The sequence below is a fragment of the Drosophila pseudoobscura genome, chromosome 4 (genome assembly GCF_009870125.1).
Source record: "Drosophila pseudoobscura strain MV-25-SWS-2005 chromosome 4, UCI_Dpse_MV25, whole genome shotgun sequence".
NCBI classification, from domain to species: Eukaryota; Metazoa; Arthropoda; class Insecta; order Diptera; family Drosophilidae; genus Drosophila; species Drosophila pseudoobscura.
The window spans coordinates 23326906-23351325 of NC_046681.1; the positions used below are offsets into that span (position 1 = coordinate 23326906).

Below are 24420 nucleotides of genomic sequence, written 5' to 3' on the forward strand. Positions count from 1 at the left end.
TGCTTGGCCGATATGCGATGCTGTGGAAAGGTGGAGTAGGATATTGTTAGTTTAAGAACTTTGGGGACATATCGAGTCTTTCCACTCACTTTGTTGATGGGACACTGAAAGTCTCCTGGCCGCTTGCAGCAGATCAGAGCCTTGTCGCTGCCCACGACTGACTACCAGCTGAACTGATTCGCAGGACAGTCCTTTCGTCACAGCGCCAGAAGGCGGATATACAGACGTTGGCCGGATACACGCCGTAGAATAGGAGACAGAGCTACACCTGGGTACGGATATTCTTTCTGGACACCGGAAGTGGTACATTCCGGCAGTCTGTCGTAGCTGGGGAGATGCAGGGCACGTACTTGGCGACATCTGCGTGATTGGCCAGGGCAGCGCCGGCCGCCACCGAAACCAGGCACCACATTGACTGCTCGGCTGGCTTTAGGGCGATGGTGTTGCCGGTAGCCCAGTTTCAGCGATGGTCTGCTCTGTGGTCGGATTAATGGCTTTAAATCGGTCTAAATCGGCCGTCCAAGGGAAAATCTCGCCCACCCCACAAATCTAATATAAAGATTACTTTGTTTTGTTCCGCAATTGAGATGGCAGTGCTTCGATAAATCGTGACAGCTGATCGCTGGTGCTGGCAGTTCCTCGATAACGAACGGCTGTCACTTTGACATTTTTTAAATATACCGAAAAATACCCGCAAAATATTCTTCGTTTTTTGATATTCCGTCGAACATTACTAGCGAGATAGATCTCTCAGCCCTACCCACATAATTTAATCCGATTAATTAACCTGTTTTATACTTGGCTGGTTTATTTTAAATACTTCTTTTTATTGGACAAGGTCGACAAAATAAACTCTATTCGGTATTTCCCGTGCGTCTTCCAGCACTATTCCCATTTTGACATTTGCCAACGTGTCGAACACTGGCCGGATGTTCCTCTTTTTCTGCCAGCTTGCAGCGCCTTTGGACGTGTTTCAATTGCGCTCCCGTTGCAAATATTTAATTGACTGAAAATGTCTGAGACATTGCAATTGCGTGGTACCCTGATCGGCCACAATGGCTGGGTCACCCAAATCGCCACCAACCCCAAGGATCCCGACACCATCATCTCGGCCTCCCGTGGCAAGTACTCGGAAGCCGCTTTCGCGAATGCCGAAGCTGAAACAAATCCGCAGATATCTCTGCCATCCGAAGGACTCATCTAATGTTGTGTTTACCCGTCTGCAGACAAGACCCTGATCGTCTGGAAGCTGACCCGCGATGAGGATACCAACTACGGCTATCCCCAGAAGCGCCTGTACGGCCACTCCCACTTCATCAGCGATGTTGTCCTCTCGTCCGATGGAAACTACGCTCTGTCCGGCTCCTGGGATCAGACCCTTCGTCTGTGGGATCTGGCTGCCGGCAAGACCACTCGCCGCTTCGAGGGACACACCAAGGTGGGATAAGTTTCCAATTAATTTAGTTGCTCAGGGAAATGAGATTTGCTATTGAACAAAAAATCAGATCTGTACTGGTAAATGGCCGGTGTAAGGTTAGGAGTGCGGTTAGGAAAGAGAGAGTGCCATTGCCATGTACAGATCGAAATTATTGCGCCTATGCGAGGCAGAATTTCTGGTTGACATCTGTATGAACGGTTCTCCGCCGAGTCAGCGTCCCCTCTCATTTGCTCGAGGCTCTGTCGTAAGTAGGCAAACACTGTAAATCCCCCATCCCACTTGATCCTAAGAACGCACCCATTGTGATACCACAACTAATAATGGCTGTTCTCCGTTGATTTTAGGATGTGCTGTCGGTGGCCTTCTCGGCTGATAACCGTCAGATCGTGTCCGGTTCTCGGGACAAGACCATCAAGCTGTGGAACACCCTGGCCGAGTGCAAGTTCACCATCCAGGAAGATGGCCACACCGATTGGGTGTCGTGCGTGCGTTTCTCGCCCAACCACTCGAATCCCATCATCGTGTCTTGCGGCTGGGATCGCACCGTCAAGGTCTGGAACTTGGCCAACTGCAAGCTGAAGAACAACCATCACGGCCACAACGGCTACCTGAACACCGTCACCGTCTCTCCCGACGGCTCGCTGTGCACCTCCGGCGGTAAGGACTCCAAGGCTCTGCTGTGGGATCTTAATGACGGCAAGAACCTGTACACCCTGGAGCACAACGACATCATCAATGCCCTGTGCTTCTCGCCCAACCGCTACTGGCTGTGCGTCGCTTACGGCCCATCCATCAAGATCTGGGATCTGGCATGCAAGAAGACCGTCGAGGAGCTGCGCCCCGAGGTCGTCTCGCCCACTTCCAAGGCCGATCAGCCCCAGTGCCTGTCTCTGGCCTGGTCCACCGACGGCCAGACTCTGTTCGCCGGCTACTCTGACAACACCATCCGCGTCTGGCAAGTGTCTGTATCAGCTCACTAAGCTCTTGGACTATGTCTATGCCCTGGTCGCCCATTTGATTTGTTGAAGCGAAAACAAAAATACAATATTAAGCGTCCTTTATAAAGCGGAATTTGTTTCTATTTATGGGAGAATTTGAATAGTGATCAGAAAAGAAGACTTGGAGAGTAACGAGAGGTGAGAGATATTTGTGGTTTTAGAATTTTCAGCTGATTGCTAAGAAATTAAAGAGTTCCCTGCTATGAAACCATGATAATTTTTATGAATCTCTAAGAGCAGGCGTCTATGAAACTATCAAAGCTTCTTGCTAAGAAACTTTTCAAGAAGATTTCCATCTGAAACTATCTGCCTAGATTTATTCTTCAACCAACGCAGTTTAAAAGGGTATGTCCAAGTATGCCAAAAAATGCACATTCGGTTTTCGCTCTGGCCCGAGTCTGCAGAGTCAGAGAGCTCAAAAAAAGGTACTCGCGACAGAAGCACGGGTACGAGATCACTGTGAAACTGTCTGCTGCTTGATATGAACAAATAAAGCAGGTTGCTATAAAATTATAATAGCTGTTCGCTCTCTGCTCTCTGTTCGCAACTCTGCAGTTCCTATTCCAGACTGTAGGTCTCCGATCGGTTTAAAGAAAGCAGGTTCTATATTTAAGCTCAATACTTCGCCTGTTCCCCTTAAGACACGACAAGAATCTTCTGCATTCTCTAATGCTTTCTTTATTTTAAACACCTTTTAGAAAATGTTTCTATTTTTACAAGTATCGTATAACAAATAATTTAAATAAATAATTACGTCCGACAATGGGTGTGTGTATCGTGTTTGTGTATGCGTGTGTGTGGTTAGAAACAAAGTACAGGGGCAATGTGGCGCTGGTGGGAGGATGCGAAAACAACATTTGACTAATGGAACAACCTTAAATGGGATTCGAAAAGGAACCTTTTCTCCTATTCCGTGTGCATGTGTGATTCGGATGGTGTGGTGGTGTGATGGTGTGATGCTTGTGGTGCTGCCTTTGGATTCATTTAACATTTAACAAACGAATTTTACATCTCGCCTAACTAGATATTTTGGATGTAGGGACGGGGAAGTGGAGCGCAGGGCAAGGCAAGGGGGAAAGCTAAAGATTCCTATAACTCTTAGCAGGCACTCTGGGGGCTTCTTCCTCATTTGGTTTTGATTGAATTCGAGCGTTGCACAGCAGCGACGGACGGGGATTTGGCCAACGGTTGAGCAGCAGCAGCAGCGGCAGGAGTGTCTGCCACCTTGCCCGCCGATGTCCCGCCAATTTTGTAGACATCATTCCTGAAGACAATCACCACGACGGTTATGTTGTCTACGGAGCCCCGCTTGTACGACTCCATTGTGAGGGACTTGGCCCCATAGTCCGACTCCTTGAGGTGGTCTTGGATAAAGATGCAGGCCTCCTCGTTGCTGAATATATCCCAGAGCCCATCAGAAGCAAGTATCAGAAAGCGGGGCCTGGAATGCGGAAGTAAGGAATTAGGTTGATAAGAATCCGTCATAATCTGTGTGATTCTGGTTCGTGGCACTCACTTGTGATCGTTCAACTCAAAGGTCAGTATGTCAGGCGTGGCAATCACTAGGTTCTATATGGAGAGAAAAACCCCATTCAAAATTAGAGCGCCATAATCATTTAATGAGCATCATTTCCTACGAACCTTATCTTTCAGCGGATAATCTCCCATTGCACGCGATGTGGCCAAGACTCCGGCCACGCGCCAAACCCCACGGAAAGCAATAAACCCACCGGCATCGTGTATCCGTTTACGCTCACGCACCTGCTGGGGCTTGTGGTCAAAAGACAGCGGTATGGTTATACCACGCGAGTCGTACATGACGCCCCGAGAGTCACCCACATTAGCGACAATCAGTTTAGTGCCATGAACAATGGCTATTAAGGCTGTGGTACCTGCAATGTTGGTCTAAAAACGGAATCAAAAGACTAAACGACATTTCTGAGGTCTACTACAACTTACCGTTTGTTTGGCCTTTTCCACCAGCTTGTAGTCGGCGGACAGGATCTCGTCTGTGATGAGCTTCCCGAAGTTTATGCGTCCGTTCTCGATGTAGCACTTAGCCTCGAGTTCGGGCGGCGGAGCGTTTGCGCCACCATTCTGTGCATTATTATTGTTGTTCAGAAACGAAGAGCCCATAGCCGCCGTATTGCCGCTGGCCCGCATCGCCACATTCAGCTGTGCCGTGTAAATGTCGGCAATGGATGCCTCCGTTGTCTTCTGCTTCAGGGCACTGCAATCGGCCGTGGTGCTGTGGGCCTTGCGCAGACTGTCGCGACGGGAAACGGATGACGCGCCGGGCTCTGTATTCTCCTTGTTGGCGGTATCCTTGCGACCGCTCTGTTTGCGAGCCAGATAGGGACTCTTGTCATAGTTTCCCGGACCAGATTCGGTCTTCAACAGCTTGGACATCTCAATCACTTTGTTGTAGATATTCTTCACCAGCACATCCCTGGCAAAATCAGCGGCAAACTCTCCGCCATGGCCATCAAAGACTGCAAAGAAGGAGACGCCCGTGTTGTTGTTGATGTTCTCCTCAAGAATAAATCTGGGAAACAAAAAGAGGGATTAGCTTGAAGGACTGATGTGCTGCATGTGCTTACCTATCCTCCATGCGTGGTCTGCGTCCGAGCACAGCAAAGGCTGAGCTTTGCTGCTTAACTTCCTCCCAGCTCTGATGGTCGCCGGCCATGGCCGACATCTCCATCATTTTCGCGGCCTTCTGGCGGCCAAACGAGGCCTGGATACGTCCCAGAATGCTGCGACTCCACACATCTACCGCTTGCAAATAGACCAACAAGATAAACAGAATGAGGCCGCAGAACATCACCTCCGGCCGGAGGACATAAAGGCGACACAGCTTCCATATGTAGGCCAGTGGGGAATTGATGGAAGAGAAGCCCACCGCAAATTTCGAAAGGATTTTCATGTGGGAAACGTACGTCTGATAGAACACCTTATCTTCCAGTTCGTCGTCCATGGGAAGGGCTGCTGCTTCTTCTGCTGCTGTCTCTCAGATGTAGGTCGCAGATGATTTGGGCCCGTGTAAGCGATTGAATCAGCTATGAGGATGCATTGGAAGAAGGAGGAGGGATGAAATGAAGAGGAACACCACAGATTAATAAAGAAACCATTTAGCATAGGGTTGGAATTGTTTTCAACCCAATTCCAACCCCATTGCGAAAACGTACTCGAAAGAAACACTTGGCGCTGCACGTCAGCCGGGTCGAATCAATTGGAATTGAATCGGATCTGCTATATCACTTTTTCTTATGAATTTTTCTTATTTTTCACTGCGCTGCCTGTGTCTGTTCCCGTTTTGTTTTACGTATCGTTCCTGTCCCTTTTTGCTGTTGCTTACAGACGCTTTTCGTTTTTTCCCTCTGTCATTATTTGTCGTGCTCGTTGCTCGCCTGCTTTCTTTGGCATTATATTTTTAATATATTTTCAGATTCTTATTATAGCTCGATTTCTTGCATAAAATCAGAACATCCGCACTACGTGTATGTGTGCCTGCGTGTGTGTGCGAGTCGTCTATATGTATTTTATTCAAGCACGTCGCACATCTGTCATATGTTTGTGCGTGTATGTGTCTGCATTTATGTCGCAATAAATATTTCCCCACGCACTGCAGCAGCTGGTCTGGTCGAAAACAATGCCAAGTTAATACACGTTTTTGGTTCGTTTCGCTTTCGTTTTAAGTGATTTAAATAGAAAACAAACCCGCAGCACTTGTTGACCGGACTTATCGAGCAAATATACCGAAATATACCGTAAATATACCGATGAAAACACCAACTTAGCCTCCTTAAACCCCCTTTATTTAAACAGGATAACAACTTGACTTAACTTATTACTTTTGTAGGATCATCATATTTTTTACCTGTGCATAAAAAAGACCCGGTATATTGCCCCCAAACTGCGAAAACTGCGAGACCAACGCTTTCGGATAAACTTTTGAATTCGAATTTATGCTTTCGATATGTGTCTGATATTTTTCTTTCCGATATATAGGGGCAGAAAATACTCTTTCTCTCGACCGGAGAGGTCTGTACGAATGGCTGTGGGGTTCGTGGCGCGAAGGGGGAAAATGGAAACATATGAAATTGTTTATGAGTTGCCAAGCTAAACCAGAATTTTCCGCATTACCTTGACCTTTGCTTCTGCTTGCCATTAACTGTACTTCTGTATAACTGTATACCGACTATATTTTGATTAGAAAAATACCTGCAGAACTCCTTAACGAGCGCCTGTGATGTCGATCCATACCAATTTAACAAACAATAAATATTAATAATAATATAGATTGAAAACACAAACAAGAGCTGCAGCACGCGACGTTCAGAAGAACTAAAACAAAACGAAATGGAAAATGAAATAAAATGATGGCAACATATGAAGACCGCAAAAACACACAAATATGCTGAGGGCTCTCTTCCGCTCTCTCTTTTTGGCTTTCACAATGATTATTCCTCTCTCAATTATTTCATTGTTGCTCTCTTTCAAACCAAAATAAACAACAAACAAATCAAAGTAGTTTATTTATTGCATTTTTAAGGTATAGTATATGCAGCATAAATTGTAGTTTCTGATCGTTCAGCGGTCCAATGCCACCCTCTCCAGCTCCTGGCTCGACGAAAAAACTCTATTTTTTTGCTGCTCTTTAATTTTCTCTTCTGCTTAAATTATGAACTCTATTTCTCTAATTCAGTAAAGGAGCTCACATATAAGTATATTTTTGGCTTTGCTTTTGTGGAACTTTGCTTCTTTTATATTTTGTACCATTAAAATAATCACTGTTTAGGATGAACAAGGGGGAATGAGCATTATAATACAAATATTTGTATGGAAAGCAGTTGTTACTCTTCTTTGCTTCTAAGATAAAGGTGCGCATCATTGGTCTGTTGTATAGTAATATAGGTATGTACATATTAGAAACTGCAAGTGTATATTATATGAATGTACGTACTGTTTTGAACCATGCTGACGGCCTGAACATCATTCTGGCGAAAAAGCCCATTTCCGAACGAGGCGCAATTGCGTGCATGTGTAGGTGGCCGACTGTAATAAATGGTGGCAAATGGAAGCCGAACAATGCATCCGTTTCACTTATTCCTTTATCTTCCAAAAATCTTTTCAAGCCCTCTTCCATGCGTGTGACTGAAAGGAAAAGGAGATAATGCTGTTAATGCCATTACATAACTATTTATGTGCAAAACAATTCTTACCCAAACCGTCGTGGGATTTGTTCAAAGACTTGAGGCTGGCATAATGTTGTTTTGGCACTGCCAAGTAATGGTGTGTTGAAGCCGGTTTAATGTCTCGAAAAATAACAAATTCGTCCGTTTCAATCTCTAGTTTCGTAGCGGCATCTTGGCCACTGGCAATGTTGCAAAAAAGGCAATTATCAGTCGCCATCGTTGTTAGATTTCTCAGCAATTACACGCAATTACTCAATCCATATAGTTGTAGCCTTGTGTGTTTATAAATGCTGTGCCTTCGTATTTGTTTTAATGTTATTAATAGTGCAATTGTTTGTTAATGAATTGCGCACCAGCCCCCGGCGATATATTTCGATTAAAAACGTTCTTAACCTATTAAACGCCCCTCTATTTAAACTGGTAAACAGCTTGAGTTCAGTCAATAATCATGCAGAATATAGATGTGCATGTACAATTATGTATTTGTTAGCATTATATGAATTACCGACAATGTTCCAATTAAGTTCCAGCCATGGAACGGTCAGATCAGACCACAAATAACGGAGAAAACATGATATATATGACTTGAGAAGTATCTTTGATCCTTGGACATCCCTCCCGAGAGGACGAAGAGACCAATATTGCTACAGCGGAATCACCCGCCAGAATTACCCAAAAAAGACCACGATATCTTTTTCCTCAACTGCGGCGAAACGCTATTCACTGTATATGATCGGAAACCATATTGTTGCTTGTCAAAAGATTGTTTGGACCCTTGTATTCCCCCTATTTCCTTAACTTAATGCTCTGTTTTCAAGCTGCTTTGAAATATTAATAATGACTTCGTACCTATTCATGCATTTGATTTATTTTCTGTATATAAATCTAGATCCAATCTAGATATAGATTTCTTGGGAAATTTTTGCATACAAATATATATACTCTGAATATTTCGTACATAAAGTTCAAATAGATAAGACAGCAATTTGGTTCCCTCTGTTGAGAAACTTTCTTCTTTTTATTTTACGGGTTAAGGAGGATTCTGGCTCACAGTTGAAGATATATATGTACATAACTATACGAGAGCACAATTAACAGTTGGATATGAGGACATGTGAGTGAATGGAGCAATAATGCCCATACGACTATTTATTTGGTGGTGTTCTAAAATGAATATTTACTCAACTTCAAATAGAAGAATGTGTGGGCTAAATAACGCGTGTTCTAAGCAAAGTAGTTAGTATTACTAGCTCTATATCTACCAATTATTGTTTACCATGTCCCTGATTCCTGGATCCCTTTTATATTCCATTCTATTGAATTGTTGTTGGAGCCCATCTGGTCATTAGCTGGTATCACTATATTCCTACCTTTTTACTGTTTGTTTGTTTATTTCTGTCTGCTTATCAATATGAAGGGAAACACACACACATAGAAAATTAATCACCATATTTATTATTTCCTGTAAATTAATTTAAGACCAAATCTAAAACTCATTTAAATTGAGAGAACATTGTAAATTTAAGAAACGTAAGTAGGTGATTAGATAGGATGGTCAGAACTCGAATATGAGTTACCAATTTTGATAAATCTATTAAAAAGAATTCTGAAAGGCTATCTCTAGCTTCTATCATCGAAACGTTGAGTACCCTGGCAGGCAGGCCAGCTTGGACTGAGTATTGTCTTTTTGTTCTTTTTATACCCGATACTCAAAATGAATATAAGGGTATATTAGATTTGTCCGCAGCAACTCACAACGTTCCCCCTCGTTTTAATTATGTATATGATTTCCTAGTATACTCGTATACTGCATACACTTTATAGGGTAGTACTTTTTAGGATAGGAAAAAATAAAAGGATGCACGTCTAGTTTTATGGAAGCCCTTCAAGTGTGCTAAAATCGCAGCTGAACGATGCAGAGAACGTAACGGTAAGTGGCTTCTTCTGAACTCTTATCACTGACATCGTTATGGGAGGCTTGAGGCTTGAATATTTACGAACCAATCAAAGATAGGGAAAGGTACAACCTGGGCACCGAGACGGCGTATATAAAGACCGCTGCCGAAATGGCAGAAGCAAGTGCTGACATCAACATGAAGGTGTTCATTACTATTCTGGCTTTGGCCGTGGCCTCTGCCTCGGCCTTCGATGAGAAGGTATTCATCAAGGACTTGCCCAAGTCCAGCAAGATCGAGGGACGCGTTACCAACGGTTATGCCGCTCCTGAGGGCAAGGCTCCGTACACCGTTGGACTTGGTTTCAGCGGCGGCTGGTGGTGCGGTGGCTCCATCATCGCCCACGACTGGGTCCTGACTGCCGAGCACTGCATCGGAGATGCTGCTTCCGTGACCGTCTACTTCGGTGCCACGTGGCGTACCAACGCTCAGTTCACCCACACTGTTGGCAACAGCAACTTCATCAAGCACAACAACGCCGACATCGCTCTGATCCGCATTCCCCACGTGGACTTCTGGCACATGGTCAATAAGGTGGAGCTGCCCAGCTACAACGATCGCTACAACAACTACAACGAATGGTGGGCCGTCGCCTGCGGCTGGGGCGGCACCTACGATGGCAGTCCCCTGCCCGACTGGCTCCAGTGCGCCGATCTGCAGATCGTTCACAACGAGGAGTGCGGCTGGACCTATGGCTCCGTCGGAGATAACATCATCTGCACCCGGACCGTCGATGGCAAATCGATCTGCGGCGGTGACTCCGGTGGCCCATTGGTCACACACGACGGCAACAAACTGGTCGGTGTCAGCAACTTCGTCTCCAGCAACGGCTGCCAGTCAGGAGCTCCCGCTGGCTTCCAGCGTGTCACCTACCACTTGGACTGGATCCGTGATCACACTGGCATTTCCTACTAATTCTAAATAAATCGAACATTGAAAGCATTTCTATACTTTGAGCACTTTAATTCTAATACTAATGATTTCATTAAGATATAAGGATGAAAACAATCGTTAATGCTCTATACAGAATCGTTTAAAACTACCATTGTAGTTTCGAAATCCTTTCAATCCTGAATTTCTGATTATCTTATCATAGGTATCACATTCACTTATACAAATTAAGGGCCTTTATATCAAGATCAATGGGGACAAACATGCACTAGTGGCAAATTCATCATATTAAGTAGAATGTACTTAAATGAATAATCTAAACATTGTGTAAATGATAATCGGTTTCTGTCTACACACTAGTCAAAGATTAATTTGGAAATTCATTCATTCATTCAAGAGATCATTGTAAATTTTAAAAACGTTCTCGATTAGATATGATGGTCTGAAGGAGGGAATTCGAGCTATACATTTTGATAAGTCGATTCAAAATAAGCTGTCAAAAGTGCAAAAATGTCCCCGGAAGCTTAATGTCAACATCCGCTTAGTATAGCCGGGATATGCTCGCCACGCCGGGATTCGCCTATTTTCATAGTTGGAATACAGATATATATAGAATCATTTTGTAGATACGTCCTATTAAACCATAAATCCAGTAGATCTTGCTTCATAAATGAAACAGATTTGTTGAAAAGTTTTAATATTTGAATATCCCTTGAACGTCGATGAAAATCAGACTCCCACCGCTATCGCGTGGGTTGGCAACCGGTGGTCCCGCCAATTTTTACGCTGTAAGTAAGTTATAGACGGGACCCAGTACTTTGTCCGCCAAAAGTTTTCGCAGACATCCCATTCTCATCTCTTCGAAGCGTCGCGTTGTGTTGTTTGTGAATGTGTGAAAATGTCGTTTAATATTAATTTCAATTGTGGTCCTCCGGGCCAACATGGATATTCTTGGATATATCCGATAAGCATGGCGTCGGCTTTGGAGATCCCCCAAGCGTGGGAGTGAGCGTCAGCCAACCTTGGCCAATCCTGCGTAAACTGCTGACGACGCCCGTCTAGAGTTTGCCGGACATATTTCAGGCACTATCTGGCACCGTGATCCACATCGTGTCCATGTCGTCATCAGACATGGAATTCGAGGTGCATTCCAAGCATTCCAGTTCCAAGGTGGGGCCGTCCAGTGTCGGTGTGGGTCCCAGGATGCCACCACAGCAACAACAGCATCCCCAGCATATGGCGGGGCTCAGCTCCCTGCAGAGCGAGCATAAACAGCAACTGGACACAGTCAAAAAGGCGCCCATTCATAAAAGAAGGAAGTTAGTGGATCAGCTCCTAATGGAGAAGGATATGGACAAAGTTGAAACCGATGTCCAAAGCTCCATTTACTTCCATCTGGAAGAAGACGAGCAACTCCCACCGTTGGGCACCAAAATATATTCAAATCACCTAGAAACAAAGTGGCTAAGCATTACAAGAAATGTGGCAAATCTGATTAGGTATGCATCCCATATCACAGATTTTGATGAGAACGATGTTTATTTTATAACACGCGTCACACGCTACGCTACATGATGCAATATATGCAAATTTTAGAATTAGCGCCAAGGCTGCACCCGAGGCTCTGCTCCCACAACTTCCGCTTCAATGCACATTTCGGAACATGAATAAATTTTACTCCCGGAACATGAATTCGGCAAAAAGTGCAATACGTCATTTTTGGTTGGTGGCTCGTAAGGGTTAAAACTTTATAAAAAAATTCGTCCGCGAACAACCTTTCAAGCAAAAACGCACTGACGATAAGGGACAACACGAACGAGCTTCGGCTCCCGACGAGACCACCTTGTATGGTTCGTTGCTTTGATTTAGAGTATTTTGGGGCGCCATCGCTTAAAATCAGACTCCCATCGCTAGACGAGATGAGCAGACTATCGCGTGGGCTGGCAGTGACTGAAGCAACAGCTGTTCAGATTGTAAACAAAGAAAAAACAACAAAACCAAAGGTCGCAGTGGAATTACGTTGTAATCGCCTACAGGAGGTGCCTAGAAATCGCAATTGGGTTGAAGAGATATCACGTAATCGGACGCATGTGCAGTCTACATGTCGAGGAGGAAGCCCACTTAGCGGCCATGGCTGGAAACAGGGACAGAACACTAACTTGCATCGAACTGTTCGACATCTGTTGGGAGGATGTGCTCATACCACATATGTCCATTTACCTGTCGCTAAAGGACCTATTCAATTTGCGTTGTTGCTCGCAAACAGCACGACGTTTTGCAGAGACAGCGTTGGAAAAGCGCCAGGAGCTTCACTTGTCCGGCAACAATACAAGAAATATTGATCTGGGTTTCCAGGTGGTGGCCCGTTGCTGCCGTCGGTTGGAGGTGTTGCATCTGGCATGCTGCAAGTGGCTGACCGATGATCTGCTGCTCCCATTACTGACCAAAAATAAACACCGTCTCTGCGCCGTAAATCTCAATGAATGCGTTAACATTACGGCTCTGTCGCTGCAGCCGATTATAGTGGAGTGTAAGGACTTGCGGATTCTGAAACTGTCCAAGTGCCAGTGGCTAACCACCGGCGCCGTGGATGCCCTGACGTTGCATCAGAGCAAGCTGGTGGAGTTCGATATATCCCACTGCGGTGCCATTGGCGAGCGCTGTCTGATCATATTCTTCCGCAAGCTCAACAAGCTAACCGTCCTGTCGCTGGCCCATACACCGAGTGTCACGGATCAGGTGCTCATCCAGATCGGCAACTATTGCCGGGAGCTGGAGCACATCAATTTGATGGGCTGCGTGGCCATTTCCGACTATGGAGTGCAGTAAGTAATCCCAGAAATGGGGTAGTGGGTCTTCTACCCATATTTTGTTTTTAGTGAATGTTTACTTGCCCGTGTGTAGCGCTGTGTGTTGTGTATGTTTGTGAGGCTGCTTGCCGACTGCACATTTCCGCATCTGCATATTTTTCTAGTGCTCTGACAGTACACTGCCTGCGACTCAGGACACTGCAAATCCGACGCTGTCCGCGGGTCACGGAACGTTCTCTGGCCCCGCTGCGCCAGCGACGGCTTTACATCGACCGGCCATGGCAGGACAATGCCCACAATGCCTACAATCTGAACGACTTCTATCCCAGCGATTTTCTTGTTTACTAGTCCTCCAAAAAAACTCGCCCTCTCTGCTCTCTCGTCCCTTTCCCGCAGTGCACTGGCCAAGAGCTGCCCCCGGCTGCAATCGCTGATGGTGCAGCGGTGTCCTCTGGTTACCGAGCGTGTCCTGGCTCCGTTGCGCGGACGAGTGCACCTGGACCGACCCAGCATGGGCTACAATCTGCCAGCCAGCCAGCACCATCGGCTGTTCCTGCAGGTGTGAGAGATCTCTCCTCAACTGAGGAGGCTTTCGAGGCTACATGGAACAGGTTTTGCTCTGTAAATACATGCCACTGCATCGGACGCTTTAATTTACTTTTAGGCTTAATCATACCAAATGTTAACATTAGTTTATGCTGTACAATAAATCTATTTACTCCTATATAAAGCCAGTAGTTCGTGATTTCAGCCGCCACGAACTCTGCAATAAAATATGTAATATATATGTAATATAAAAGCGTGGCTAAAATAGGCCAATATAAATACAATAGTGTGTGAATTTGTGCGAATTCCTTCCGGTTTCCCATTCATTCATTGTGCTGATATCAATGGCGAGGTTGAGGTAGTCGCAGTCGTTGCTTTCGCTTCACCGTCTTCAACCAGCTTCAATTGCTGCTGGACGGCGCTGGATAAAGTAAGATCGTGGTCTTCCTTGCCCTCATTGGATTTGGAACGCCACACTTCGTGAAGATGCTGTAGATGCACATAGGCGGCCATAGACATGTTCAGGCTGGGCATCACAGCACTGAGTCCAGGCTCACCTGTAAATGCCAAGCCACAGAGACCGAGGTACGTGTGAAATGGATCTGGCGTTGCCTGGGGCCACTTGGCGAAGCCCCCTACCAATGTGTCCTGCGTGCTCAGTATGTACTCTCGGTTCTTGGCATAGTCGGTCAGTTCGAAGCCATTCAGTATGCAGAGGGAGGCGCCAATCCAAAAGGAATAGCATGTGTCCACCGGTTTATTGGGTCGTCCCTGGAATCCATCCACTTGGCGAAAGATGAGCCAGCGCTTTATGCGCTCCAGTGTGGCAGCATGCAGGCGATCCAGCTGCCCGCTCAGCTGCAGAGCAGCCAACGCACAGAAGGTAGTACCACCGTGCGCTTCACCCTCCAGCTCCTGGCTGAAACCGTAATCATAGCGTAGGCTCTTTTCGATGAACTGGAACATAGCCTCCTTGTCCACATCGCCCCAATAGTCGAGCATGTGGCAGATGGTGGCGGCGCAGTAAACAAACCGCATATCATCCTCGCTGCCATCGATGCAGGCACTGAAGCTTCCCTCTGGTCGTTGCACCGCCGCCACACCATCTACAATACTCTTGCGATCCAGGCGCGACAGGTCATCGCCCAGCGTGACCAGAACTGCAATGCTGGTGTACGTCATGGCCAGGTGTCCCCATTGATACTTCCGCATGCATTCCAATACCTCTGAATTCTCGGTAAGCGGCACCATAGCACGACAGCCCTGAAAAGAGGGGATCGGATCCATTAATTGATTTATCTCAAAGTGGGCTGTGCTGTGCTTGTTGACGGTTTGCTGATAAGGTCTGGCGTGATAAAAAACGAAGAGCGTGAGCGGGAGGGAGTTGTAAATCGAGCTGCTGCGCAAATGAAGGAATGCCAACACATATGAACACATATCATGATATGTGACGCAAAAACAAACTTTCTGGGTCTTCTCGGATAATTTGTTTCTTTTTGGGAGAATGAGAATTGTATATACTCAGCCGGAGTAAACAAAAAATAGCGCAAAACCAATACATTCGGGGGGCATTGAGGATGCGACAAGGTCTACCGCAGTGTCTGGCGTTGGTCCACGTATAAAGATAAGGGGGTATTGTTTGTTTTCTCACCATAAAACCGCCGCATCGCTTCTCGTTGTCGCGTGGCACCACCAGACCGCCGTAGATCCAATCGATGATGTCCTGTCGCATTTTCGGTGGCACCAAGTTCAACGAATTAAGTACATCTAGACCACAGACGGCAAAGAACACTATGGTGCTCCTGTGTGAGAACAGCAATGAATGCAATTGTAGGACTGGAAGGACTCTTTCCCGATGATCCTTCCACACTGCTTTCTGTCTCTCACCTGGTGTTATCATGCGATGCCATGCGCGCCGGCAGCATATTGAGAAAGCGCAGTAGATTCTTGGCATGCTTCGAGAGCAGCACGGGCTCCGGCTCTGTGCTGTTGTCTTCCATATCTATGTGGTAGGACATTGTGGTTATTGATATTGATTAACTTCTGGATAGGAACTAGTTTTCAGGGTGTGAGTGAGTGTTCTTTGATATGACTAAGCGCGGCGTTGGGCCTTTTCTCGGAAGTTTCTCTGAGCACACGCTCGGAGCAAGAGTGCGCTTTAAGTGAACGTCCGCTGGCACGCGTACGCATTTAAATAGTCTAGCGTTTACCTTTTATTTATAATAACCCGGTTTGCATTGCAATATAGCCCTGCGGGAACGATATTTTTATCTGGGTTTTGCACAATTAAAAAAACAACAACAGCTGCTTCTTGACGGCTGCCAGTGGTGCCAGGGTGACACAATCAATGAGACGGTATATTTTGGTATATTTCAGAGGGTCACACTGGTGCACCTGCTTTTCTACTTTTTAAGCCTTATTTAAGAACAAAAATCCAGAAAAGAGAGTACTCTTGTCGAAAATGGAATCGTTAATGGTATAAAACTATGTGGGCTGGGCTGAGGGTTCTATCTAGCTAGTAATATTTGATGGAATATCAAAAACGAGGAATATGAAAGAACTTGAATAATTCGGTATATTTACGGCATATTTTCAAAATGAAACGGTATATTTTGGTATACTCCTGAGAGTCAGACCGTATATTTTATCATCCGCTGTCAGCTGTTTATGTAAACATTAAATTTGTTTAAATTATTACAAAATGCGCATAACACAGTTTTTGGCCAGCAAATTGAAGAACTTCTCCAATCTGCCCAAGGAGTACATTGAGCGCAGCAAAAAACAGGTAGGCAATACTCTCTCGTCTCCTCTCAACCACCCTTCAGTGTGGAGAGCGGCTCACGTAACAGCAGCATGGAAAATATTCCAGATCATACATAGATTTATTTTCTTAATTAACTTTATTCAGGTGTATTGGCAAACTCCTAGGGAAAAAAATTACCTACCACGCACTGTGGAGCGAAAACGATTCCGCTACACCACAAACCGACCATGGACAGGCCAGTTCCGTCAACAGAATATGCCGGCCACCATGCGGCGGAAGGTGTTGATCGAGCCAGTTGGTGAGTATATGTATATAAAACATGTCCCCCCAAACACTGCTGAAATCATTTTTGGTTATACTTTCAGAGGATTGGAGCTTCTTCCGCGGTGATCGCATTGAGGTTCTGGTGGGAAAGGATAAGGGAAAGCAGGGTATTGTCACGCAGGTGATACCCGAACGCAATTGGGTAATTGTGGAGGGGCTCAATTGGCATTACCGTCGCGTGGGTGCTGAGAAAGAGTTTCCCGGTATTATTATCAAGTCCGAGGCTCCGCTGCACGTCCTCAATGATATCCGTTTGGTGGACCCTTCCGATCTGCTGGGAACCGAATTCGAATGGCGTTTCACGGAGGAAGGCGAGAAGGTACGCGTGTCCATGCGATCGGGCCGTATCATCCCCATCCCCGAGACGAACAACCAGACGCATGACTACAAAACCCCAAATGCCTACATAGAACGCGAAAAAGATACGCCAGGTAGGAGCTTCTAGGCGTTATATATAGAACATCTTCTGCTATAGTTATTTTCTGTTTTTTGTAGCGGCTGTTGTGGGTGAGATTACCTTCCAGCCTAAGCTGTCCACCTTCGAAATGGACATTATGGAGGAAATGGGCATCAAAGAGGAACGAACGCCAGCCAAGTCCTATTGGTACTAACTCTATCCTTATTTTTATTAGAGTAAAGTAAAAAAACACAAACACAAAGTGAGCAATCAAATGGTTGAGTTGTATCATTTGCGCGCAGTACTGAAGACCTCCGCGCGATGATCGCGCAGTGTCTTCGATAAGCGGGACACAGAGCGTTCGGACTTGTCAAAGTCGATGCGAAGCGTGTTGTTGAATGTCTCGTACAGCCAAGTGCACGTCTTGGACATGTTGGCCTCGTAGGTGGAAAAGACACGGCTTGTGTGCTCGTAACTGGAAATAATTGAGCATGATTGAGGATCAGATTGGACAGAGTAGATTTCCTTACCGCGCCTTGTTGGCTATGTCCGTGATCAGGTAGGTATTGCAGTGTTTGACGGCCAGCACTTGGCGATGACTCATGTATTTGAGCTCCACGTGGGGCAGGGCCAGCTGAGCAGCCTCCAGGGAGATCGTTGATGCATGGAGCAGACTCCGGCAGTCCAGCGCCCATTGCAGCTTTTGTTTTGGATCACTACAGAAGCAAAGAAGGAAGATAATGAATGAATTATTTTTCATAACTCTTCTATTCGTTTCAACGCACATGATCCTACTAAGCTGTCGCCACTGCTTTAGTGCCTGCGTGGAGGAGTTGGCGGCTGCTCGGAGCAGGAGTCCACAGATGCGCCACTGCTCCAAGGTACTGCCCAGCTTGTCGCGTGTATCGCGGGCCGTCTCCAGCTGCTCATCGATGGTCTCCTCCAGGCGGGTCATGTAGGTGCCACCACTAATGTACGCTATGATCCCATCCTGCCTCACATACAGCTCGTTCAGCTCCGCATAGCTCTCGGCGAGCGTCTTCAGGCGCTCCTTGGTGTGCTCCAGCAGTTCCCCATAGTATCGAATGCTGAGCAAATAGAGCGCCGATTCACTCAGATTGGCAAAGAAATCCTCGTGCATGGAAGCTTTACGTGCGTCGCCAATCACGCCGAGGTTGTAGGCAAGCTGCAACAACCGGAAAGTGAAGTGAGGTCCATAATTGGCTTAAGGGAAGTGCTGTTGATAGTGTTCATTTCGAAGCACCTACCTGGGCCAGGTCTTTGGTGGGCGTGTTTGCCACAATTTGATTGCCGTCTCGTTTCTGGGCAGGGTAACTGGACAGGGTTAGTGCCTCCATTTCGGTGTCCTGCTGCTCTTCCTGTCGACGCTGTGCCACCTCCATTCCATCTAGACCCAACATCGCATCATGTTTGCCCTGCAGATGCTCGATCCAGGCCTCGGCGGTGGCCATTCTGGGTCCCGGACAACTGCCCTCCATCTTGCTGATCTGTTCGTCCAGCCGTACATATTCATCGATAATGTTCTGTGAACGTAACGTAACCGGATATTGATTTCGACTGGTGCTGAAATCCAAATGGCGGCTAATTACCGTTACAGCGGCACCATTTTGTTGCTGGCGGAATTCTGTGCTGACCTCTGTCACAACAGGATTCGATTGCGTCTCCATGGACGAACCGCAGCCCATCATTCATTGCACGAAGGTTCTGTCCAAACCTTATGACATGTTCCAGTCGGGGTAGTCGGTCAATTTTCGGACCCCAGAACCAGAGGGAAAGTCCGTTAGTTCGTGGTTCGTCCTCGCCTGCCAAAGTGTGACTGACTGAGCTTTTGCCTTGTCCGCGCCAACTGTCCACTTATGAGGGAAAACACAATAACAACAATATTTTTCGCGCTAACCATTAAATGGGGCCAGGCCGCCAGCCCCCATCTCTACCATTAGAACAACGACGCCCCCCGAGGCAGGTGGCAGTTGCAGGAGCAGGAGGCTCTCTCGGCGAACGTGCACGCGTGTGGTGTGTGTGTGTTGTCAACAACCTGGTTGGTATTTGCTTTCCAATTTATTGTTGTTTTCGTGCCTCAGTTTTGTGGATGTTCTGAATTGGCACAACAACAACAACAACAACAACTGCAGGTTAGAAATCTACATATACTAGATCCCATATACTATGGGATACCGTAACTTTGATTATTATAAAGCATTATAAGGCACAGTAATCTTTTCCACTTTTCATTGGGGAACCTTTCCTATACCGATAGCTAGAGAGCGGATCATGCGAGCGTGATTGACGCCGGACGGCTCTGAGAGGACACACATAAAAACATATGAATTTTCGCTTGCATCCAAGCATTCCCCAAGTGTCCCCAACGGACTCTACAATACCATACACGCCGTGTCTGCTCTAGGTACAGGGTATAAAAATGTTAACATATGGTCATTGTCCATCTAAAATGCAAGTTCACCTGAAGGAAGGGGGGATGGGATTTGAGGTGGCCTTATGGGGTGGTGCCGGTGGGCGAGTGGAACCCTCAGAATATGAGGTATATACTAATCGACACACACAGCATAATCCATCAGTAGGATAATAATCTAGATTTTGATAAATTACCAACAAATTATGGGTTGACCATGGCCCATGGCTGAACAGGAGCTCGTTTGGTTCTCCCGCTCACGCTCATCGAATATTCGATTCTCTGCAATTATTAAAGCTTACTGGTTAAGGATAGGAAAATATGTAAATATCGTTAATAATGCATATACTATGAAAAAGGTGTTCGTTATATATGTATATAGAACCATGTAACTAATAGAGGAATTAACTGTTAAGAGAGCACACACAAAATTCCGTGTAATATAACTTTAAAAGTTAAATATTTGTTTGCTGATCTTGTGCTTGTTATTTAGCAATCAAATCCTCCTCACGGATCTTGTGCTTGTTATTTAGCAATCAAATCCTACCTCACTTCACAGATCCATCAATAATGTATCAATGCGTACATATGTATGTATGTATATTCTTTTTCCTTACCCCTCAGCCCTGAAGTACCGCTACTGTAAGACGCTTGGAGGTAGATTGGAACTGGAGCTGGGGCTGGATATTCCCTGGACAATTGTTGGGTAAGCTCCCGAGCACGTCACCGGGTGATTAAAAAATGTTCACCGCACTCCGGGGCTGGTACGTGACCATCATTCGGTCGAATATAAAATATAGAGTGCAGGCCAGATGACGCCTCGTATGAGCAATGAGTGGTGCAACAAAAACGGGGTAGAAATTAATGGGTCAAGTGAAAACATTTGAATGAGTTATAATCTGGCAGAGTGCCGACAGGCGACGAGCGACGAGCGTGGGACTGCGAAATGTCTAACTTGTTGATAAGTTTTTACCCACGTAGTGCTCTCTCACATATGTATACAACAATACGTATAGCGAAAGAGGCGAGCAAAACAGAGAATTGAGGGAGAGCCAGATGGCGTCGGCGCCTGCGCCATCCTGGAACACAAAGAGCCCAGATTTCACTTTCAATATTGAAAGCAAACGTCGGCTGAATGGAAACCGAAGCCCCGCAAATGCTTCGGACGCCTGTCTCGGGCTCTGTTGTTGGCACAAGAAGATTCTGTTCAGTCGCAGCGTGCCTGGTGTGCGGCAAAGATGTCGTCTGCTGCAGTTCCTCGCCGTCGCCTGTAGAAATCAAAAACCTACATCACACACGCCTTCTCTCTTTCCTTCACCGGACTACGGTTGGATATTTTAGACATGGGTCTGCGGGATACCTTCAGACTGCGCCCGGACAGTCCGTCGCGCGTGGGCAACAGCAGCATTGAGCTGCAGAACAGAGCCACACCGCGGAGTGGAGCCAGCTGCCACCATCACAATCAGGTTGGAGCTGTCCAGGTCACCGAGCAATCACTGCAGGTGTGGCGCGCCCTGCCCGCGGAGATTCGCCATGATCCCAGCATGGCCAGCTTTAAAATGGAGAACGAACGCATTCACGGTGAGTACCGAGAGAGAGAGAGAGAGAGAGAGAGGGGGAGGGACCTGCAACCCTTCATGAGTGAGGAAGACCTGTCCTCCCATCAATTACTGGACTGTCTGTCCAAGAGCTTGAGAAAGGTCAGGCCAAAGTATGAGGCACATCAATAATTCAAATGCTGCCTTTTTGTAGGCTCCTCTGGAGGTGCGAGCGATGACGACCCTGATGATGGTGGGGACTATAATGACGCAGATGTGGGTGACCGTATTCAGGATGAGCCCGGTTCCAGCTTTGCTGGCTCAGATTTTCTCGATATCAAGACCAAGCCGGGACAAGAGGAAAATCACACAGATGATGAGGCAACGACAACGCACTCGGATCACGATCCGGCCAATGGTCCGGGCAATGCCAAATCCATGGCCCGCCGCCTTCACCACAAATCCACGCGCTCCAAGGAGCAGCGCCAGTGGGACAAGCTGTGGAAGCGTCTGGGACTGCTCCTCTTCTGGCTGCTGGCCGCCGTCGTGCTCATCTCTGTGGGGGAGAAACACCTGCTGGAGAAGACCATCGATGTACCGCAGGGCGATCAAGGGAAAAGTGAGCTTCGACGGTGGAAATTCAATTTAAAATTTAAATTTAAACTATAACTTTCTTATCGTAGTTTTCGCTTTGGTGCAAAAACCAACTGGCGATTTTCGTCTGACGATCCAGGGCGCCTTCGAGGAACTGTCACCGACGGACAATGAGAACGAAACCATTAGCTATAGCTATCTGTTTGTGCAGCCGCAGGTGTCCGCTTACATTGGCGATAATCGCACTACAAAGGTGTTCCAGGTGAGCCATCTAAAGTTGTGGCAATTCATTCCATCACATTCATTCCCATCCGCCCCATATAGAACACTTTGCAGGCCTGGCAGCTGCCTTTACTGCCTGATGATCAGCTGGAACGTGCTCCGTCTGTGTCCAGGAATCGTACGTACCAAATGAGCTCCGAACTGAGCGATCTTCTGGCCCAGCCGAAGAGTGAGATGCGTTTGCACATCTACAGCGATGCAGCCACAGATCTGGCGGTTATACTAAGCTATAATCCCTTGATAGTCAACGCTCGAATAGGCAGCATTCTGGCTGGTCTTATACTCCTGATCTTCTATGCTCTGTTGGTGTGGGAGCTGTTCGAGCGACCCTTCATAGCCATGGTCTGTTCGATTCTATCGGTCACGGCTCTGGCCTGCTTTAATGGTGAGTGATTAGAGCGCAGCAGGAGGTAGCATTCAATCAATATTCAATAATGTTTTATAGATCGCCCAAACATGGATGAGATCATCCAGTGGATGGACATGGAGCTGCTCACTCTCCTGTTCTGCATGATGCTGCTCATCCTGATACTCACAGAAACGGGGGTGTTTGATTATCTGGCCGTGTTCTGTTTTGAGATATCGGGTGGCAAGATTTGGCCCATGATCTACAGTCTCTGTTTGGTGACCTGCCTGGTGTCCAGTGTGCTGGACAACATGACCACTGTCCTTTTGCTTACACCAGTGGCCATTCGCCTGTGCGAGGTGATGCAGCTGGATCCGCTTCCGGTCGTGATGGGCATCATTGTGCATGCGAATATTGGTGGGGCCCTCACACCCATTGGGGATCCCATCAGCATTATTGTCAGCACCAACCACTACATTGTGGAGAATGTGAGTTTGAACTATATCCCAATTCCGTTCCATTCTTGATCTGTGTGTCTCCTATGGAGATAGGATGTGACTTTCCTTACCTTTGTGGCGCACACCTTTCCGGGCGTCCTGCTGGCCGTGATCCAAAGCTGTGTCTATCTTCGCCTCTTTTACCACAACATCGACGCCCTGCGCCTGAACGAACCTAAGGAGATGCGCGAACTGCGACGCGAGATCAAGGTCTGGCAGCGAGCTCTCAATGCCGTGGGCTCCTGCTCCAAGGATGCGCAGCTGGTGCGCGGCACCCTCCAGGGAAAAGTGAAGCAACTAAAGCGGACGCTGAGACGGCTGCAACGTGGAGTCGGTTCCACAGAGGTCTATGCCAACACCCTGGATGAGCTTAAGCAGAAGGTTCGATGGTTATGTCCTGCCAATACCCAATTCCCAATATTACATTTGATTTCCCAATCCACAGTACCCCATCAAGAACAAGACGCTTCTGCTGCAGTCCGCTGGGGCTTTGATCTTTGTCATCGTCTGCTTTTTCATACAGTCGGTACCTCATTGGAGGACTCTGCCCCTGGGCTGGGTAGCTCTACTGGGTGTCATTCTGCTACTGATCATCCTCAATCGCGACGACATGGAGCATCTGATGCACCGCATCGAATGGACCACACTACTCTTTTTCGCTGCCATGTTCGTGATGATGGAGTGCGTGGAGCGCCTGGGCCTCTTCGCCAGCATCGGCGAGCTCACCGAGCACGTCATCCTCTCGGTGGACAAGCGACATCGCCTGGCTATGGCCATCTTCATAATACTGTGGGCCTCGGCCCTAGCCTCGGCCATTCTAGACAGCATCCCAGTCACGGCAATGATGGTCAAGCTTGTTACCTCGCTGGTTTCCAAGCCTTCGATCTGCCTGCCGCTCCAGCCCCTAGTCTGGGCATTGACCCTGGGTGCCTCTCTGGGCGGCAACGGCACCCTTTACGGGGCCTCGGCCAATGTAATTGCCGCGGGGATAGCCGAACAGCACGGCTATAAGCTTTCGTTCACACGATACCTGAGGACCGTATTCCCCATGATGATGGGACAGATCACCCTGATGACAGTCTACCTTCTAGTGGCCCACATTGTATTTGGCTGGCATTGAACAACATATGATATAAATGGCTATTTATTAATAATAATCGACTAGTTCTGTGAATAATGACTAGACTTTTTCGAACTAAATATTTAATGATACTTTTTGTGTAAGTTTTACTGTGGCACCTTTCTTCCTGTTTGTATTCGTCTCTTTGTGTCTCTTTGCGTGTGTTAATGCTCTCTTCTACGATTATACGAGTATATGTGTTTATATATAATATATCTGAGCGTTTATTTGTGATTTGGAATTATATAAATATACAAAAAGTGATGGAAGTGTGTTTATTTGTACATATAC

General features: G+C 46.7%; 9 protein-coding genes across 12 annotated transcripts; 5 read left to right on the top strand and 4 right to left on the bottom strand.

Annotated features, from left to right (window-relative positions):
- Positions 1 to 923: 923 nt before the first annotated feature.
- Rack1 (Receptor of activated protein kinase C 1) lies at positions 924 to 2509 on the top strand. The gene is made up of 3 exons (XM_001356683.4): positions 924 to 1121; positions 1227 to 1438; positions 1783 to 2509. Exons 1-3 carry the CDS (start codon positions 1013 to 1015, stop codon positions 2416 to 2418), a joined length of 957 nt encoding a protein of 318 aa, XP_001356719.2. The 5' UTR covers positions 924 to 1012; the 3' UTR covers positions 2419 to 2509.
- A 580-nt stretch (positions 2510 to 3089) lies between these two features.
- LOC4816804 (protein phosphatase 1L) lies at positions 3090 to 6286 on the bottom strand. Of its 2 annotated transcripts, XM_033379439.1 has the most exons (7): positions 6157 to 6286; positions 5625 to 6075; positions 5037 to 5495; positions 4396 to 4981; positions 4078 to 4341; positions 3953 to 4005; positions 3090 to 3877 (listed from the first exon to the last, which is right to left on the bottom strand). In XM_033379439.1, exons 3-7 carry the CDS (start codon positions 5411 to 5413, stop codon positions 3562 to 3564), a joined length of 1596 nt encoding a protein of 531 aa, XP_033235330.1. In that variant the 5' UTR covers positions 5414 to 5495; positions 5625 to 6075; positions 6157 to 6286; the 3' UTR covers positions 3090 to 3561. The 2 variants fall into 2 exon arrangements, with proteins under 2 accessions (XP_033235330.1, XP_001356720.2); XM_001356684.4 differs by having other exon boundaries at positions 5625 to 6235.
- An 844-nt stretch (positions 6287 to 7130) lies between these two features.
- LOC6902988 (histidine triad nucleotide-binding protein 3) lies at positions 7131 to 8034 on the bottom strand. Its single transcript, XM_002132674.3, has 3 exons — positions 7662 to 8034; positions 7403 to 7593; positions 7131 to 7334 (listed from the first exon to the last, which is right to left on the bottom strand). Exons 1-3 carry the CDS (start codon positions 7849 to 7851, stop codon positions 7293 to 7295), a joined length of 423 nt encoding a protein of 140 aa, XP_002132710.1. The 5' UTR covers positions 7852 to 8034; the 3' UTR covers positions 7131 to 7292.
- A 1667-nt stretch (positions 8035 to 9701) lies between these two features.
- Positions 9702 to 10531, top strand: Jon25Biii (Jonah 25Biii). Its single transcript, XM_001356685.4, has one exon. It carries the CDS (start codon positions 9728 to 9730, stop codon positions 10502 to 10504), a length of 777 nt encoding a protein of 258 aa, XP_001356721.3. The 5' UTR covers positions 9702 to 9727; the 3' UTR covers positions 10505 to 10531.
- Positions 10532 to 12438: 1907 nt separating this feature from the next.
- Positions 12439 to 14141, top strand: jet (F-box and leucine rich repeat protein jetlag). Of its 3 annotated transcripts, none has more exons than XM_001356686.4 (2): positions 12439 to 13305; positions 13455 to 13826. In XM_001356686.4, exons 1-2 carry the CDS (start codon positions 12569 to 12571, stop codon positions 13636 to 13638), a joined length of 921 nt encoding a protein of 306 aa, XP_001356722.2. In that variant the 5' UTR covers positions 12439 to 12568; the 3' UTR covers positions 13639 to 13826. The 3 variants fall into 3 exon arrangements, with proteins under 3 accessions (XP_001356722.2, XP_015036116.2, XP_015036117.2); XM_015180630.2 differs by having other exon boundaries at positions 12441 to 13305; positions 13385 to 13596; XM_015180631.2 differs by having other exon boundaries at positions 12443 to 13305; positions 13687 to 14141.
- betaggt-I (geranylgeranyl transferase type-1 subunit beta) lies at positions 13908 to 16198 on the bottom strand. The gene is made up of 4 exons (XM_001356687.4): positions 16047 to 16198; positions 15724 to 15838; positions 15488 to 15638; positions 13908 to 15099 (listed from the first exon to the last, which is right to left on the bottom strand). The coding sequence occupies exons 2-4, from the start codon at positions 15834 to 15836 to the stop codon at positions 14164 to 14166; spliced, it is 1200 nt and encodes a 399-aa protein (XP_001356723.4). The 5' UTR covers positions 15837 to 15838; positions 16047 to 16198; the 3' UTR covers positions 13908 to 14163.
- Positions 16199 to 16463: 265 nt separating this feature from the next.
- mRpL24 (mitochondrial ribosomal protein L24) lies at positions 16464 to 17596 on the top strand. Its single transcript, XM_001356688.4, has 4 exons — positions 16464 to 16621; positions 16745 to 16898; positions 16966 to 17355; positions 17420 to 17596. Exons 1-4 carry the CDS (start codon positions 16538 to 16540, stop codon positions 17533 to 17535), a joined length of 744 nt encoding a protein of 247 aa, XP_001356724.1. The 5' UTR covers positions 16464 to 16537; the 3' UTR covers positions 17536 to 17596.
- synr (BH3-only protein sayonara) lies at positions 17521 to 20647 on the bottom strand. Its single transcript, XM_015180632.2, has 6 exons — positions 20300 to 20647; positions 18932 to 20034; positions 18590 to 18865; positions 18107 to 18507; positions 17852 to 18037; positions 17521 to 17796 (listed from the first exon to the last, which is right to left on the bottom strand). The coding sequence occupies exons 2-6, from the start codon at positions 19028 to 19030 to the stop codon at positions 17610 to 17612; spliced, it is 1149 nt and encodes a 382-aa protein (XP_015036118.2). The 5' UTR covers positions 19031 to 20034; positions 20300 to 20647; the 3' UTR covers positions 17521 to 17609.
- A 294-nt stretch (positions 20648 to 20941) lies between these two features.
- On the top strand, positions 20942 to 24342 carry hoe2 (hoepel2). Its single transcript, XM_001356690.4, has 7 exons — positions 20942 to 21333; positions 21505 to 21909; positions 21974 to 22146; positions 22209 to 22551; positions 22612 to 23000; positions 23064 to 23390; positions 23455 to 24342. The coding sequence occupies exons 1-7, from the start codon at positions 21096 to 21098 to the stop codon at positions 24127 to 24129; spliced, it is 2550 nt and encodes an 849-aa protein (XP_001356726.1). The 5' UTR covers positions 20942 to 21095; the 3' UTR covers positions 24130 to 24342.
- Positions 24343 to 24420: the final 78 nt, after the last annotated feature.